This window comes from Chrysoperla carnea, chromosome 2 (assembly GCF_905475395.1).
Source record: "Chrysoperla carnea chromosome 2, inChrCarn1.1, whole genome shotgun sequence".
NCBI classification, from domain to species: Eukaryota; Metazoa; Arthropoda; class Insecta; order Neuroptera; family Chrysopidae; genus Chrysoperla; species Chrysoperla carnea.
In genome coordinates, this window is record NC_058338.1 from 36832792 (window position 1) to 36851334 (window position 18543).

The 18543-nt window shown below is 29.0% G+C and overlaps 2 protein-coding genes across 2 annotated transcripts in view; one reads left to right on the forward strand and one right to left on the reverse strand.

Moving 5' to 3' along the window:
• The first annotated feature begins 102 nt into the window (after positions 1-102).
• Positions 103-18543, forward strand: part of LOC123292661 (cytoplasmic dynein 2 heavy chain 1) — a 52933-nt gene continuing 34492 nt past the window's right edge. Inside the window, exons 1-21 of the mRNA XM_044873373.1 lie at positions 103-153; positions 1019-1192; positions 2246-2372; positions 2441-2567; positions 2671-3040; positions 3597-3696; positions 3760-4121; positions 4226-4395; positions 4848-5040; positions 5221-5448; positions 6495-6593; positions 6711-6991; positions 7061-7270; positions 7726-7972; positions 8031-8180; positions 8583-8779; positions 8937-9204; positions 9312-9485; positions 9543-9701; positions 9922-10061; positions 17867-18083. Of these exons, the coding sequence (XP_044729308.1) occupies positions 103-153; positions 1019-1192; positions 2246-2372; positions 2441-2567; positions 2671-3040; positions 3597-3696; positions 3760-4121; positions 4226-4395; positions 4848-5040; positions 5221-5448; positions 6495-6593; positions 6711-6991; positions 7061-7270; positions 7726-7972; positions 8031-8180; positions 8583-8779; positions 8937-9204; positions 9312-9485; positions 9543-9701; positions 9922-10061; positions 17867-18083 (4044 nt within the window). The remainder of the gene's footprint in view (positions 154-1018; positions 1193-2245; positions 2373-2440; positions 2568-2670; positions 3041-3596; positions 3697-3759; positions 4122-4225; positions 4396-4847; positions 5041-5220; positions 5449-6494; positions 6594-6710; positions 6992-7060; positions 7271-7725; positions 7973-8030; positions 8181-8582; positions 8780-8936; positions 9205-9311; positions 9486-9542; positions 9702-9921; positions 10062-17866; positions 18084-18543) is intronic.
• LOC123294289 (brachyurin-like) lies at positions 14773-17268 on the reverse strand. The gene is made up of 6 exons (XM_044875420.1): positions 17146-17268; positions 16899-17073; positions 16514-16668; positions 15863-15958; positions 15601-15728; positions 14773-15161 (listed from the first exon to the last, which is right to left on the reverse strand). The coding sequence occupies exons 1-6, from the start codon at positions 17195-17197 to the stop codon at positions 14991-14993; spliced, it is 777 nt and encodes a 258-aa protein (XP_044731355.1). The 5' UTR covers positions 17198-17268; the 3' UTR covers positions 14773-14990.

Below are 18543 nucleotides of genomic sequence, written 5' to 3' on the forward strand. Positions count from 1 at the left end.
GCAACATATAATGGTAAACAATAAATACCAAAGTAAAGACCTAATAAAGTTTTAATTATCTTATTGTGAAATAACTTTTAAAAGTTTTTTTTAAATAAAAAAATGGAAGACCCTCGGAAAAAATTAATAATTAATATTTCAAGTAATTTTAATCTTAATTTTACATTTCATTATATATTATCTGATAAATTTTCTTTTATTCTAGAATGTTTATTAAAAGAAAATATTACAGAAATTGATTTTAATGATCAAAATATCGAAAATACGGCTATGGAAAAGTTTTTGAATTTAGATCATTGTATGACGTTATATGGAACTTTAGATAAAAGCTCTAATATTTTGAAATTTATAAACACGGTAAGTATGATTATACAGTGAATCGCATTTAAAATGAATATTTTCATTTATAGGAATTTCGATTTGAAATTTTGCACATTCATACAGGGTAATGGATCACATTTTTTAAGATACTTAACCGAAATCAGAAAAACTGATAACTATACCGTCAGAGATGGTCAGTCTAACTATCGTCAGAGATGCCTAGAGATATCGAAAAAAAAGTAGCTTAGAATATTTTTTTTATAACCATATACCGATTTTCATGACAAAATTCGCATAATTAATTTAGTCATTATTTTGGTCCACACTCACAATTATTACAAGTTTATTGAAATATTTGAATATATAACACTATTAAATTATCAATTTGTCCAGTTTTTACATTCCATTGCACACTAGTTATAAAAGTTTATTTTTAAAATTTTCTTTCCAAAAATTTGATGTTCATGTAAGAAGTTTACACTTATGAACCCAACGATTGTGAGGAGAGAGTGGTATAGACAGTTTCCCTACCTCTGTTCCCTCTTTTAGGTTGAAAATTTTTCGATTTGCCCACTTTTAGGTAAAAAATTCCTAGTTTTTTTTTTAAGCCAAAAAATTTATAAGTGCCTTTGCTCTCTTATAATACTGGTATGCTCTTATATGCAAAAAATTAACTCTTGCTTTAATTCTTATACAGATTCAAGTTGATAATGATAATGAAGGTTCTATTATCAGTTTTCATAAAGCTAAAAATACAACAATTACAGAAGAAAATATACGAGATATGATTAGTATCAATTATTTTAAAGGAAAACCAGCTTTTGCATTGTACACCGTCCTACAAAATATATTTACACCTATGATATTTCAGGTATATACATTTTCCTATATACATAGATATATATTAAATTTTGAGACTTATTAGCCATGATATTAAAATAGATCACTCTGTATACATTGACAAACAGATTTGAACGTATGTAGACTTGTTTAAAAAAGCATTAAAAAACTATTAGTATAAATTTGCTCTCAGTTTCCCTCGTTTGAAAATTACAATTTTCAAAAGAAAAACTTAAAAAAAATAGCTTAGATGCTAAATGCAAGTATTACATAAGCAAAGGTTTCGTCGGATTTAATTGGAAAAAATTCAAAAAAATTATTTTTAAAAATCTGGTTTTTTTGAAAACATGAAATAATATTTTTATGCAATGTGCACATGTCTATACGTTGTTACGGTTGCCTAGATATAGATCAAATTAAAATAAAATTCTCGCCCATAGAACATTGTAAATATTTTGGGAGAAATATAAATAAAAAAATAATAACTTTACCGTATGAACCTTATTCGTGGTTTTTATTCAGTTAATTAGCGTTGATAAACTAATAAAAATTTATAGTAGAATAATTTTACTTCAGTTGCATTATATTTATGATAACACATTCATTTATTTCCTTTTAACAATTTTTAAGTGTTGTATTTTATTTAAAGAATTATAAATTAGGGAAAAATTCTTGACCGCTATTAGATTTTGGATAAATATTGACTTCTTACTTCCCTCATATGCAAAAATAAAAGAAACTCCGGGAATAAGTAACTAATGATTACCTACTTAATTAAGCCAATAGAACACAATTAGGTAAAATATTACGATAGGGTGCAGTTTCTATTATTTTTCAAGAGTTATTGCAAATCCGTTAAATCATTATAAATGTAAAATTTCTTAATAAACAACAACCAAACTACATAGTTCATGAATCGAAAAAGAAATCAAAAATCAAAATTTATCCGTTCGATTTTTTTATATCTTATAAAGTTTTAAACGGACGGCCACTGGCTTATTTGCCTCTTACTTAATCTCACACAGAATACCCAAACTTATAGGTATGATTATTTGTTCATATTTTTCACGATTTTGCTTTTTAGAATAAACATACAATCGAGCCATCAGTTCAAGAACAAATTTTACAATTACAAAATACATTGCGTGCATCGTTTTTTAATAATGCTGAAAAAAGTGAAAATTTTGATGAATCAGCAGTCGGATTAGATGGTAATTTTTTTTATATGATACAATTTGAAGAAAAATAGTGTTTTTAAATTTAACAAAATTTGTTGCAGTGGTACTAAAAATTGAACATGAAGTCGAATATTGGGACAATATATCGAAACATGGAAAAAGAAGTCGTGAAAGAGATATGGGACATACTTTCAGGGACATTCTACAGAAATTGGCAGATGACTTTGGGTATATTTTATAATTTATTTCTTAGTAAATTGAGTTATTAATAAATAACGCTTAAGTGGACTTTTTAATTACATTTGCAATAGTAATTATTTTTTAAATTTAGAAATATAGATTCACTTCATTTTCTGGATGTGGAAGATGTATTAGAAAATACTCAAACAATTTTTGATGATTTGTGGCGACATGAACGGTATACATATTCTCAACCAAGAATGCAACATTTGCTATCGTTAATTGCAAGTCAAATTGTTCAATACATAGAAAAGCAATTCACTGATATCGATGTTTGGCAGAATACAAATCAAAGTGAAACATTCACTTTGCTAGAAAATAGCGTTGCATTAACAAAACGTTGGATTGAAATATGTACAAGCTTAACAAAATTATTCTGGCCAAATCATGCATTGCATCCATGGATCGGCGAGCCATTTGTACCATCAACTATTATCCGTTTTCAAGATCGATTAGAAGAGGTAAGTCAAATTTTTAACTTTAAATTATTTATGGCAATATCGAAGGTATCGTCAATGATCAATTATTCATTATTATACTCCTTAAAAAAACTTCTACTCTTCGTCAATCATTCTTTATTCCTCCTTAATAATACCTCGAAAAAGAATAATTGTCTCCAATGAGAGAAGCCTCCAATGAGAGAAGCCTTTAATCTAGAGTTCCAATTTTGCTCAAAGAGTAAAGCGAAGGCTAAGACTATTCGTGTTGCGGGCAAAGTGAAAGATGACACCTTAAAAAGGGGAAGCTGACCTCCTCCCCTAGAAACAAAAATTTCTCGCTTTTTGTTGGCGACGCGCTTGAGGTCAGGCCGCGCCTGAGGTGATTTCTCATTTTAAATTCTCATTTTTCTGATTTAAAGTCTTATCTACATACTGACTTAATATGCTAAAAAAGTCGCCAGTTTCCGATTTATGCTCTGGCTTAAGTATTATGCTGATGAAAGCCTACGTATTATTATCCAGATAACTGAAAACATTTGGAAGAGCAAAAATTATAACTTGAAGTTTAATCTTTTAGATGTTACACATAAAAACTACACATCGGCAGTTATTAAAACTTCTATCACAAAATGAAAAAGAAGACTTAGAACCAAATGAACTATTTAAACCATTTAAAAGTAAGAAAAAGTTATAATCCTTTAGTTAGTTTCTGTAAAATTTGAACGATGACTTTTCTACAGATATTTACCCTTTACAATACAATTCTTATACGGAACCTGAATGGAGAACTGCGGTTTTGAAATTTGAAAGAGCTTTACATCCAATAGAAGAACGTGTTGGAGCTAAATTAAAGCATCAATTAAGCAGTAATCACTCTAACATACGTCAATTGTTACACGATTATCTAAGGTATGGCGAATTAATATCACGGCCAACGGTCAAACAAATTTTATTAAACGAACGTGAACAATTATTAGCGTCGTTGGGTGATTATTTACAAGAAATAACTATGTCCCAACAAAATTCAGGAAATAATGTTATTATGAACGATACACCACAAATTGTGCAAGATATTTCACATTTAAGGCAGTTAGAATCGCGAGTAAGTAATTTAATTTTACTAACGATAAATACTTAAATCCAATGCATAGAAGAATTAATTTGAGCTTTGAAAAATATCTAATTTCGCGGTAAACAATTTTTTAGGTGAAAGAAGTTAAAAAAGTCAGTGAACAAATTCTTACTGATTTAAAAAATTTTGATGCATTTATTAATACAGTGAATGGGTTATTGTATAATTTAAAACAACAGCATAGTGATATGTTCGATTCATGGATTCGTCAAACCACAAAAAATATTGAAAACCAAACATTAATGTAAGTGAAATGTTCTACTTAAGTTTATATTATAAATACCCCACTAAATTATTTAATAACTATCCTTTTCCTTTTTCGGGTACGGAACCCTAACCTCGCACTTGAAACTAAGTATGTAAGAACACTCTTCATTTAAATGCCTTTTTCCTTAAAGCCTTCTCCAAACTGAATCGATTTGAGTATGGTCGCTTATTTTTAGTTGTTCCGTGTACGGAACCCTAAATTCGCACTTGAAACATAGCTAAGAAATAAAAATATTAAATTACCTTTTAAACGAAACAAAAAAAATCCAAATCAGTTCATCCGTTTAGGCGCTACGATGCCACAGACAGGTTGGCAGACACACATAACGATCAAACTTATTACACCCTTTTTTTGTGGTTCGGGGTAAAAACAGGAAACCATGTAAACATAATAGAAACATTAACATTACAAGAAAATTAATATTTTAGGTTGAAAGAAAACGAACCGGTAGTCGAATTTTCAAAAACAAAATTGATGCGCGTAAATTATTCGTCAAAATTAGTAGTTCTAATTCGAGAAGTAAGGCAATTATCTGCATTGAATTATAGAATTCCAAATCATATTCAAGAAGTAGCTGATCGTGCGAAAAAATTTATGAGTTATGCAAAGATTTTGGAACAGGTAAATTTTATATTAAATATGTTTGAGGTAGAATGTAAAAGTATGTTTTTCTTATAATTTTTCATTATGTGGTCTTATTATTTTGGTTATTATATATATTGTTATTATACATACATATACACCCATGCAATGGGCTAAAATCTGTGAATAAATAAATAAATATTTGAATTTGATTATAAGGTTGCTAATTTCCACAATACTGTTGGGGATCGAATGATTGCTTCACAACGTCCAATGATGTTGGCTGGTGCTATGAATTTGGCTAAATTGGTACAGGATGAATCGACGGTAACATGGTCTGATGAAGAAAATGTTAAATTGTACATTAATAAATTACACACTGCTGTAGATCGTTTATCAAGGGAAAATAACGAATTAGCAGCATATCATGGTCAACTTGGCCAAAAAGTATGTTAGCCTATCATTTATACAAGGTGTCTCTGAAAAGCATGAGGATGCTCAAAATCGTACCTACATCTAAAAATTAGTCAATTTAGCTTTGCCTTAGTACAAAGTTGCTCTTTTTGGGATAACTAGGCGTTCTTAAAATTCAAACATATGAACAATATCAATTAACTGGCGTGTAATTCAAGAGGGAGGGGGTCATATTTAAAAAAAATGCTTCTTTACCTTTTAGTAAAAACGTGGGCTCTGGATATGAGTATTTAAAAAAAAGAACTTTTTCAAAATTAAACTTGAAGATTGTCTAGTTTCCAAACGGCGCAACTTTCTACTAAGGTAAGTTAATATTAAAAACTTATTTTGAGGTATACTATACGTGTTAGAGGTCTGCCCACAACTTTTAGGAATATCCTATATGTTACATTTATCTTTGTGGTGAAAAAAATCAGTTTTAATGTTGCAAAAACAACAAAGATAATACAAGACTAGGACCATCTTTGAGTGACTTTTTAAAGAATCGATCTGTGTCGGTCCTTGAGGGCTGAGGAACATTTTTTAATAAAATTAAAACTTAGGGATATATTTATTATAATCTCTCTATGATGGTTTTGGTCTTGCGTTTGCTCATTCTATGTTTACTACCCTATTGAAAAAAATGTTATAGAACGTAGATTAATGCAGTCAAGAATCTTATAGAATTCTATTAGATTCTATAGGACAGGGATCGAGATACACGTGAAACTGATGCCACGCGATACAATATTTTGGGCACGCCATCGATCACAAAATTCACAATGAAGTATTATATTACGAACGAACGCGAGTGATTGCACGAACGCACGCTGGTTTGTTATTGTAGTTACATCGGGGCGTACAATACTAATACATAAAGCTCCGCTACCCTTGCTATTGGATCTCATATAATTCTATCTGATTCTTGACTGTATTTGTCTATATTTTGTTATGTTTATAAGACCTTTAAAACCATGAAGATCATCATCTGTCTTAAATTTAGGCTTGCCGTGCCTAAACTTAACGAAATCTGTTTTTAGGTTTCTGAATTGTTGGAAACAGATTTAATACGATATCAGCATAAGTGGAAAGATGGTGTAAATTTTATGCGTGAAATAATGGATAACCTTGCATCTAAAGTAAGTTTCATAAGTTGACGCTTTTATAAAACACTGCGCCTAAAATTTTAATTCCGTAGCTTTTTTCGTTCCTAAGATTATTTATATTCAAAAATTCGAATGTTTGAAATATTTTAGGGGTTTACAAATATGCAAGCATGGAAACATCATTGGAACCAAGAATTGGCTAAAGCACTAGAATATCAATATCAATTAGGTTTGGATCAAATACATCATCATTTACCAGAAATCAAAGCTGATTTGATTATGCGATCTGGGAAAGTGCAATTTAATCCACCAATAGAGGAATTGCGTATGAAGTATTATAATCAATTACGACGATATTTGTCAATTCCACTATATTTTAGAGGTGTTTCAGATGAAGGTTCAAAATCAGTATTTACAGATATCATTGATAGGTATTATAATCGAACATTCTGATAATTTCACCCGGAAAGCGGATATTTTAATACTTTGTGATTTAATAGGAGTTCTGATAAGTTTACAATGGTTTATGTAAAGGCTGAAGAATTAATGGATGAGCTAAATGAATTGACTAAGAAATGGAGTCCTTGGTTATCTTTGGGTAGTGTGGACTTGGATGAACTTGCAGAAACACATTTAAAAACATGGAATGATTGGGATGCAAACTTTCGTGAATCAAAGTCATTTGGACAACAAATAGCAAAACTATCGAGGTATATTTTTAAGGTATTTCCTGCATGAATGCACTTGTCGACAGGTTTGTCCTATTTTTTTTCTCAGGCTTAGAATAATGTTAGATGTAAGATTTCGAAGTTGCAGAATCTTTGGTCATTTAGATCGCGAGATAATCAGCTGCAAAGTTAGCAATTTCTCCATTTAAAGTAATGCAAAACTCCCTGTCCTGTCAGCTATTTTTGACGAACAATTTTCTGAAACTTTTGGATTTAATAGTAAGCCCTATTAAGTTCTTAAATTTAATTTCTCCTTAAATTGTGTCGAAAAAAATTTTACGCCAGCTTTGGCATAAGAGCTGCAAATAGCATGCTGGAAATACCTTAAGTTATAACTTCTTTAAGCTAGTTACACGATTTTAAATTTATTTTCCACCACAAAACTTTTTGAATCGCGCATTAGAAAAATCTTATAATTTTTGCATACATTATTTTAGCTGGGAAGAACATGTTGGTTACTTCACAATATCATTAGGATTAGCTAGATCCGACATGGAAGCACATAATCGACGTTATTGGTCGACTTTGGTTTCGTCATTACAAGCATCAATTATTCGTGATGTTAGCGTTATTGAACGATTTATTGTAACAGCAACAGGCAATTTAACAAAACAACCTCGAACACCAGATGATATAGCCGAAGTACATGCAGCACACGCCGAAGTTATGGTCCAAACGCCAGAGGTAAATGACACATTATAATTTAGTTTCCTCATGATGTTTATTTTGGTAAATTTTTTAGATGACAAAAATGTATAACGATCTTCTGCATCGGAATAAAATTTTGGCTAACTGGAGCAAAGATCGTGTTGAATCCGTTATTCGTTTACAAGGTCCATGGGAACATTTACAATCATTGTTGTCTAATCATAAACAGTTAATAGAAAAACAAGTATGTACTACGATCTATCTCAGCCTCATTCTTAAGCCTGTATCCCTGGAAGATTTAACCACTATATTAACTAAAATACCATTATCTTTTACCCTCAGTAGTTTGGAGGTTTCTAAGCAATAAAATTTTTGCATGTTGTTCATTCTACTACAAACAGTTCTAATTAGAAATACCCTGGTGGAAATATTTTCTGCCGATTGTCTAATTTCAACTTTCAGTGTTCTGAAAAACAATTCTAGAAGAGTGAGTAAGTCTAAACATTCGACTATGGACAGAAGATATTTCCATTAGAGAAGGTATTTACGGAATTTGTGTTAATTCTTAAATCAATTTTATCTTATTCCGAATAAATTTCTTAGTCATCTAGCTAAGTATATTGAATGATTTCTTACTTTTATTTAGTTGGAAGGCATTAAAGGCAGTATAGCAGGTGCAGGAAAAAGTCTAAGTGATGAAGTCGATCGATGGTATATTAGATGGGAAGAAATAAAACCTAAGCCACATTCACAAAATATAAGTGAGCTATTGAAAGGTTTGAAAATGATAAAAGAACAACGTAACATATGGGATGGATTTCTTCAGCAAAAAGAAAAACTCGAGTAAGTAAAGTTTGATATTCTCTATTGTTTGTGTTCCTAATTTATCACAATTGACAAAATAACTCAGAGGGAGTAATAAATTAAAGAGGGATAATAATATCCAAAATGATTTTCATAAGTGACGAATTTGATGTTATTGTTGATGTTATTATTTAAGGACTAATTGCAGTCGGTTTGGAGTAGATCAACCTGATTTTATTGCTTTTAAGCAAATGCAAGAAGAACTAGATTCTGAAGAAAAAAAATGGTCCATTGTAGAAGATTTTAATAATGAATTACAAAAAATTCAAGATGAAGATTGGATTGTATTTCGCAAGCAATTGTATAAATTGAATGATTTTATCACTCAATGGGAGGAAACATTATTACATTTAACACAAAATCCATTATCGACGTGCTTACTGCAGGAAATTCAAAAATATAAGGTGATATTTTATATTTCTTAAACATTTTCTCGGCAAAATTCAGACTTGATGTGTACATTTTTGCCTGTGTGTTTTTAAACTTAAAAATATTCATTTTCAATTTCCAGAATGCTTTGCCGACTTTAAAATTATTAAAAGGAGAAGATTTCACAGAGAGACATTGGACAGAAGTTTTTAACTTATTAAATATTCAAACTCGTCCTATTGACTTAGTAACTGTTAGTCATTTCCTGAACGTTGCAAATCTTTTATCTGAGCCTAACGTGGTGGGATACCTCCAGGTATTTATAAGAATACAAAAATATATACGTTATACCTAGAATGATTTACTTTTCTAGAATTTAAATAAAAAAGCTGCTAGTGAAATTGTGGTTCGGCAAGCGCTAGGAGAACTTGAAAGTTGGGAAGTACAAGCACGTTTTATTTTGGTATCACATGTAGATTCAAATGGGAAGGAAATTATGCTGATCAAAGACTTCAAGGAAGTAGCTAACACAGTAAGTGAACATTAATAAACACAATAAATTTTTTCACGAACTAGCTTGGTCGTAACAGTCATGTAGCAAAGTGTAGCAGTTTCATAGAATTTATAGAACATCTTCAGCCCAATAGAGCCTTAAAGCTACTACACCCTGTGATCATTGAGTTTTCAAAATACAAAGCTTTATCTTCCTATATAGTTAACTATAAAGCAATTTTTTTAATTTCAATTTATAGATTGGTGATAATCAATGCCTTCTACAATCTGTGAAAACTTCAACTGATTATGAAAGTTTTTCCGAACGTGGATCTTTGTGGGAAACAAGACTAGCAGATCTTGATTATTTCATTAACATGCTTGGATTAGTACAACATAAGTAAGTATTATTTTGTCAACCATTTTATTAACAGACCAACCATAAATCTTATTTTATTTGTTGATTTTTTTATTTAAGCAATACTATTATTAACCTAATCCACACAAGTGTTTATTATACTCCTTCTCTTTCTTTGTTTAAATTTTTTGAAAATTTTTATTTTTATCGCCGTTGCGAGTCTGCCTGCAAAGTTTTAACTTGATTGGATCATGAGATAATTAAGGGCTAAAAATCAATCCAAAATTTTGCGAGGAAAAGCATTTGGAACACTTTTAGATATACTTATTTGATTATAATTAAAAAAAAAAAAAACTTATATTTCGAAATTGTACCATATTTATATTAAATTAACAGAAAACTACAAACATATTGTATTTATTATCATTAATAATAACATTTTATCATTCTCTAAACATTAATTTAAAAAAAGTGAAAACATACAATTAACTGAGTTAATTATTGAAATACGAACTTGACCTCACTTTTTACGTCTTAAGCACGTGATAAAAGCTTGATATCTCTTTTCGTTTTTGAGTGCTGACAGACGGACAACTGGAATTGAGTGATTTTATGAACACCTGTATTTTGTTCATCGCATCAATATTTTTAAGCGTTACATACTTGAGACTAAACTTAATATACTTTGATATATTTCATATATACATGGTATAAGAAGAAAAAAAATTCTTAAACAATAATAAAAATATTCTTTAAACAATAAAAAAATAGAACATTCTTAAAAACAAAAATTAAAACATTAAGCTTTTTTGTCAGAAAACTTTCTGATGAGACTAGCAAATTTTAGGTTCTCTGTGGACAGCTTAGCCCAACTTAGTTAATCTTGTTTGAGATTTTGATCGCGCAAGTAGGTTTTTATTAATTTTAGTTTGGAAAAACTGCGTTCGCCACTTCCAACAGTCACTGATATTTTTAAAAGAAGCGATATTCAGCTGTTGGGATATAACTCTTGAAGATGTAGTGTTGCAAACCTAAAATTCCATCGTACAACAAATCTTCATCAATATCTGATTTAAAATTTATAGTTAATTTTTCTTGTAGTCCAGACCAAGGTCAGTCGCATTAGGTCTTCTTTATTTTGATTATTTTTTATGTTCAACAAGAAATTCTACGAGGCAGAAAAGTTTTGGATTGATAACTTACAAGTTTTCTAAAAACCTTTTTTGCTTTGCTTGTGAATTCTAATTAACTGGTTTAGTTGAACTAGTGTATGCGGCGCCCAGTAGAACCTGGCGCTCCGGTTCGCCCCCTCTAGAGCCGCTATTCCAGATATCATTAAAGAAAAGTTTTAACGGTGATTCAAATACTAATAATATCTGTCAGCTGTACTACTTTCTATTTCTGGTTGTGAAAATATTGTCCCAACTGTATAAAAGAAATTGTCACTGTAACAATTAATTTTAGAATCTGAAACAAATAATATAAAATATCAACAACAAACAAAATGATTTAATAAATCAAAAAACCCGACTGAGTTAAATATAAACTGAAAAGAAAAAAACAAGTACACAGCAGTTTACATAGCGACTTTAACAGTCGAGATCTATTAAAATCTACACCGGCTCGTACGCACATACATTATTTTCAATTATGGTGTCTGGCGGTCGCCATATTAAATTTTCACTACTTCCATATTTTTAGTAGAAGATATTTAGTCAGAATCATCAAAATCGGTCCACGCACTTGGTCTCTAGTTTGCCACCTAGAAACACATATTCATTATTTTTCACAATATAGCAGATGGTGGTCGCCACATAGGAAAAGACATAGACTGATAAACACATTGCCAATCCTTTGCGTTGCTCAGTCGGGTAAAAAGACTTAGTCAGTAAAATAGATTCCATCAAATCTATACTTACCATTAAAAAATAGAAAAAATCTATCTTCAAAAATATATAAAGACTAAACTGACATTTTTTATGAGCCAGTGTTAAACTGGGTATCAATGATTTTTTTATTTTATTTTTAATAATTTTTTTAATTATAAATTTATTTAGTGTAATAATAGTTCCATTAGCCTTAAAAATACGAAATAATATGAAATATGGTTTGAACAGCAACGATTAATACCTAATAATAGCGAAGCCCAAGAAGGGATTTGTGAAGTTACTCGAGCGCACCAGATTAACATATGAGAGATTCCTTGAAGCTTTCTTAGTACCTCTTAAAGCGCCGTAAATCAGATGATCAGATTAGCAAAAAAGGAGAAGTGGAAGATCAGATTAGTAAAATTCCCTCTTGCGTCTCACTATTATAATAGTGATAAGACCATTTTTGAACTTACAGCAAGATCAATCCTAGTAACTTAAAGATTAAGGCTTTATTTTTTTTATATATAGTTGAAATACATATAAATCAGTTATCAAAGAGTGAGGCCTATGGGAGGATCGAACACACAACCAACTGAGCTGACTAATGGTCCACTGACTATGACCAAACTTTGAATAATAAAAACGATTGAATGTAAAACATTAAATTTCCCCATGGGATATCTTTCTTTCCCCTCAGTATAGGAGTTATACTCAAGGTGCCAGAGGCCTCAAAGTGATTCCTCTACGAACAAATTGCTTAGCCTATTTAGCCTATTGTTTATCCAATCTGAGAAAATGTTTGTCTGAGCAGAAAGTTGCTGAAAAACGTTTTTTTTTTTTTTAAACGACAATCCAACAATATTCATTTACCTGCCGGTATGTGGTTACACAAGTTGTCATGAAATAAAAATTCATGTATAGTCTGAAAAAAGTCCATAATCCAACGTATACGATCCCAAATTTCATCATTGGATAATATGGTTCATATAAAAAATAGTTGATCACATATGTCAATGAATCTTCAACTGCGACGGTATCCCATGCAACGCAATATATTAGAATTATTAAAAATATATTCTCAATTAATTTTAAAATATTAAAAAATTCATCATAAATTTTAAATAATTTCTTTATATTGTTAATTTTCTTATAATAATTATTTTTTATATTAGTATGAAATAATTTTAGCTGAATATTTAATATATCTATTATTAAATAAATAAATAAAACATAAATATTTTCAATTATATATGGTAATTGATTGATAATTAGCAATTTTTTAAAGTTATAATCCAAAATATGATGAACTATATTACCATAAATTACTATTAACATTAAAAAACAAATTGTAAATAATTGTTTCCAAATTATACATTTATTTTTATTTTTATTTAAATTATATTGATTATTTAACAAATTTAATAATTTTGTAATATATTTTTCGCTTATTAAGATAAATAAAAATTGCACGTATATGAAAATCATTTTAAGACTGGTTTGAAATACACTTAAAAATTGTGTTATAAATGGTGTTACTGAATTGAAAACTATCCATTTTTCTACACTTCCAACATAACTATAAATAATAAATAATATAATCATTATTATAATTTGATAAATAAAATAAATTTTTTTTAAAATTGAACGTTGTATTAAACATTTTGGTAATAAACCAAATAATAAACATAAAAATAAAACATATCTTATTTCAGTTTTAATATTTTCATAATTTTTCTTCATGATTTCCGTTTATTTCATTAAATATTCTGTAATTGGTTTAATAATAACTTAATTGTTTGTTCTTTACTATTATTATTGTAATATAATTATCTTAATTGATTTTTTTTATTAACAAATTGTTAATTAACTGTTCCATATTATTTAAATTGATTAATAATAATGTAATAGTTTTTCTTTACTTTTATTATTGTAATATAATTATCTTAATTGATTTTTTTCATTATAAATATTGTTAACTATCTGTTCCCCGTGACTTCGCATCTAAGTTCTTTTTTTTATTATCAATACAAAATTATGCCGAAGATATTACTAAAACTTCCAATGAGAGGACTATTGAAATTCCGAGTGAAAAAAATCTCAACGAAATTCCAAATTTTATGCTGTCTATAATTTTCATTGAAACTTTTTTTCCATTCCTTTCACCGAAAATGCTTAAATCACAGAAAATAAAATTATTTGACTCAAATTTTGCACTGACTTTTCAGTAGATTGTCTAATATGTGACTAACATAAAAAAAGCATGGGGCCTTTTTGTAAAAATGTTATTCTCTACAAAAATGCTTCCGGCACTTTTTTTGCTAAAATCAATAGTGTAATAGTTATTGCAAAAAAAAAAAAACAAACTCACCCCTTCAAACCAAGATGGCGGCCTTCCCCCAAGTGGTAGCATCCCGTTTTTTCAAATTTAAAAAACTTTGAACTACCCTAATCGTAACCAAAAATCGGACTTTACCCCAAAAATGCGATTTACTATATAGCATTTCATCTAGGGTTACTGTGAAATGAAACAATGTATTTTTGTAATTGTGCATGCGTTTTTCAGTAGATATATTTCGGTTTACACACCCACTAATCAAACAATAGCTAAAAGGGAAAAAATTACCCAAAATAAATACAAGAAAACTGAACCTTCCTGTGAAAGTTTCGAAATTTGTGAAAACATACAGACAGATAAACATTTCAATTTTATTAATATGGATTAATAAACTTTATTAATTTTATTAATTTTTATGCAATTCATGGTATTAGAAAAATACAGAGTTCGACAACTTATGTATAATACATACAAACATGTATATAATAATATCTAATTTATTTATTTTTATTACTGGCAAGTCACTCTCTCGGATGTCAAAGGGGGCTATTTTTGGGGAGTAATTTATTCGTTTAGAAATTCGTTTCAAAGCATGTAGTAGATTATAAAAAATGAGAAAAAATTTTCTGATATTCCACACTGCGTATATACCGTCACTCAGTCATTTGTTATTTTCACTTGTTTTTGACATTGATGATTTTAACAGGGAATTTTCTTAGTTTACATGCAAATTTATTCATTTTTTATTTAAAAAGCGATTTATTATTAACAAATTTGTACATTAGAATGATGTTTGATCCAATTAAGAAATAATGACACTCGCGTAAACAATGCTGGTAAACCTTCTTTACAATGTTTCATCACCACACTAGTAACGCCAATAATAACAGGACCACGATCTTCATCATAATATGTTAATGATCCGCCACTATCGCCCTATCAACACAAATATCAATTTAATGAATTTTAATAAAGGGTTTCCTACAGAAATCATTATATTATAGGTAAACATAGGGGAAAGTGCTATATAATGATCCCTTAGAGTAAAATGATCCCTCATTGTTTTAAATGAAAAATTAAAACCATCTAGTTATTTACCGAAAGGTGGGTTCCGCGTAATCAACAAAAACAAAAGAAGTTTTCTAGAAAATACTTTGAAATATTTTCAAAATATTCGAAAACTATCGTAATAGATGAAAAACTGAAAAAAGTTTGAAAATTTGGAGCACACCTTTTTTTTCACAACAAAATTTGACTGTTGTAAAATTGATCTAGAGGCAATAGATCTAGGGACAAAATCGAAATTTAATTCAAAATATCCTAGAGTTCTCAGTTATTATCTTTGATATTTATATATCTTACATTATTTTCTTACCTTACAAATATTCTCATTCCCATGAGCAATGGCACATATTTTGGTCTTGTACAAAACAGGGCATTGTTGATGATTAACTAATTCCATTGTTAATATTTTTAAAATATGACTTTCTGAATTTGCTTTTGCTACAAAACAATTGCAATAAATAAAATATTTATAATATTGAATATAAAATAAATTTTTATGATTGTTTAATAAGAAGCAAATAGCTCAGACTAATTTGATTACTTACATATGAGCAACTAATTTGATTACTTACATGAAGTGCGACCCCATCCACAAGTGATAGCAAATTTATTTGCATAATTCATTTGTGTTTCCGAAAGTAAAGGTAATGAGATAGCATGAACATCATCTAAAATTAATAGATTCTAAATTAACTTTGTGAACTTATTGAATTAACTTCAAGAAGAATGATTATAACGGCAGTCCTTTGGAGTGGCGTTTTTAAGAATTTAGTGAGAGAAGTGCTAGGCATAAATTTTTTTTAGCTTCATATCCAATGTGCTCTGTAAAAACTGGACAAATAGATAATTTAATAGTGTTATGTATTCAAATATTTCAATCAAATTGTAATAATTATGAGTGTGGACCAAAATAATGAAAAAATTAAAATTGCGAATATTGTCATAAAAATCGGTATATGGTCATAAAAAAATATTCTAAGCAACTTTTTCTTATAGTTTTTTTTTTTTTTTTCAATATCTATAACCATCTATCTGACGCTAGGCAAAATATTAAATATCGGCCCTATTTGTCGCCTAAGTCGACTAAAGAAGTTTTCACTTCACATCTTGTATAATTCTTTTAGTATAATATATTTATACTATATACAGAAAATCCATTTCTGTATAGTATAACGAGTAAATAGCTTAAATTTTTACTCATAATATGAAATAGGTATGATTACCTGAAAAATCAATGGAAATTGGAAGATTGATAATTCCAATATCATATTCAAAAGTGGTGGTGCTATAATTTTGATGAGGAATAACTTGCTTTGAATTAACTAACACAATTTCTTCATATTCATCTTCACCAAATATTAGTTCATAAAATTTATATCTAGAACAAAACAAATTTGTGGAAATGTTTTATGAAATATTGCCAAATTTTTTTTTCCGTCTTTAATTGTTTATAAGTTTTGCAATTTTTTATGTGCTGAAAAACGCTTCTGGTACATTTTTTTTAGACATCTTTCCGCATCCAACGAGCTATCACACGTATTTTTACGACCAGTATTTCAATATTTCACTAATTTGAACTTGTTAACTAGACTATAACTGAATACATACCCAATAATACAATGGGCCGCTGTTAACACCACATTATTTGAAATTAAAGAACCACCACATGTAAACTTTTCACCTTTTTCATTAAACATAAATATATGAGCGTGCCATGGTACTTGAGATTCTAGAGCATTATTTCCGCCAATAATCCTAGGCTTCCTAATTAATGTAGAAGTACCTATATATTACATTAACAAATGTTAATAATCGAATATTATTAATTGCATCTTAATTAGTTTTATTTCATCACCTGTCACACTTTGTAAGAATATTAACACAAAATATTTAGTTAACAAGTGCATTTTTCAAAGAACCAACTCAAACCATTAGCGATTGTTTTCTTCAGATTCTTCGACATTGTTTAATAATTTAATATTGATAATCACGTTTAATTACTTTAAATCAAGTTGAATTAAATCACGTTTAATTATTTACATTTTTTAGTTAATCATTTGTTAAAAATTAGTTAAAACAAGGTCAATTATCAAAAATAAATTAAATAGTAGAACTGGGAGTCGTTGTTACAAATTTTAACATAATTTTATACTTCTATACTTACCTAAAAGGAGGCGCATAGGTCAATTAAGCCGAATAGGTCAATTGAGTCTAAGGTCCGTAGGACCCATCGTCTAAACCGTTAAAAATATAAAAAAAAATTTTCCTTATAAAAATAAACAACTTTTGTTTGAAACATTTGTTCGTAAACGTCACTGTTTACCTGTGAGGGGGCATATGAGAATATCAGTTCAGTGTGGTTTACACCACAGTCGAGTTATATTGGTATCTAAGAGTGGCTATCTTTCTTTACTCACATGACGTAAACAATTGCGAAATCTATCTATACATGGTATTTCAACAATTAACTCAATTCTTTGTTTTCACTTGTTATTTTAATTTTTTTTGCAAAAATGGATAGCTAAAATAGAATTCCAATTTATTTTTTGGCAAATCGATAAATTTTTTTTTTACAGGTGGATCTACTTGGAACCTATTTTTAGTAGAGGCACACTACGCCAAGAACAAGCACGATTCCAAAGAATTGATCGTGAATTTCGATCTATTTTCAATTCTATAAATCAAGATTCAAGAGTAGCTGCATTATTACGTATTCCAGATTTAAAAAAAATATTGAATATGCTTTTGGACCAATTAAATAGGTGCCAAGCCAGTTTAAACAATTATTTGATCGTAAGTGAATCCATAAGTTTGTTTGTTATTAATATCTATAAATCTGATCTACATTTTTTGGAGAGATCTGTGTAAATATTTAATAGGCATTTTTTGAATAATCGTCTTTGGGATAATAGGTAGAGAAGAAGTTAAAAACAAATGCACAGCCGCCGGTATTTGCGCCTCTAACCGATATGGCTGTCGCAACTTGTTAAATTACTAGGCTTACTACTGTTGCTTGCATAAACTTTCCAAAAGAAGGACTGACTAACTGTATTTCATTTGTAATTAATAGTTATATATCAGTTATTAAAAAATGTTTTATTTACTATTTATTTATTTTGTAAATATTTTTTTATTACAAAAACATTCAAAAAAAAAAACAACAAAAATAATAGTAATGATAAACAAATGAAATATACATATGAAGTTCCATGAGCTATCAAGGGAACTTTTTTCGTTTCCCTAAATGTTTTCT

Coding starts and splice junctions, on each gene's coding strand:
- LOC123294289 (XM_044875420.1), bottom strand. CDS start 17,197: ATGCACTTGTTAACTAAATATTTTGTGTTAATATTCTTACAAAGTGTG. Junction 17,074..17,145: donor ATTCTTACAAAGTGTGACAG/GTGATGAAATAA, acceptor TGTAATATATAG/GTACTTCTACATTAATTAGG. Junction 15,162..15,600: donor GGAATGAGAATATTTGTAAG/GTAAGAAAATAA, acceptor TTGTGTTGATAG/GGCGATAGTGGCGGATCATT.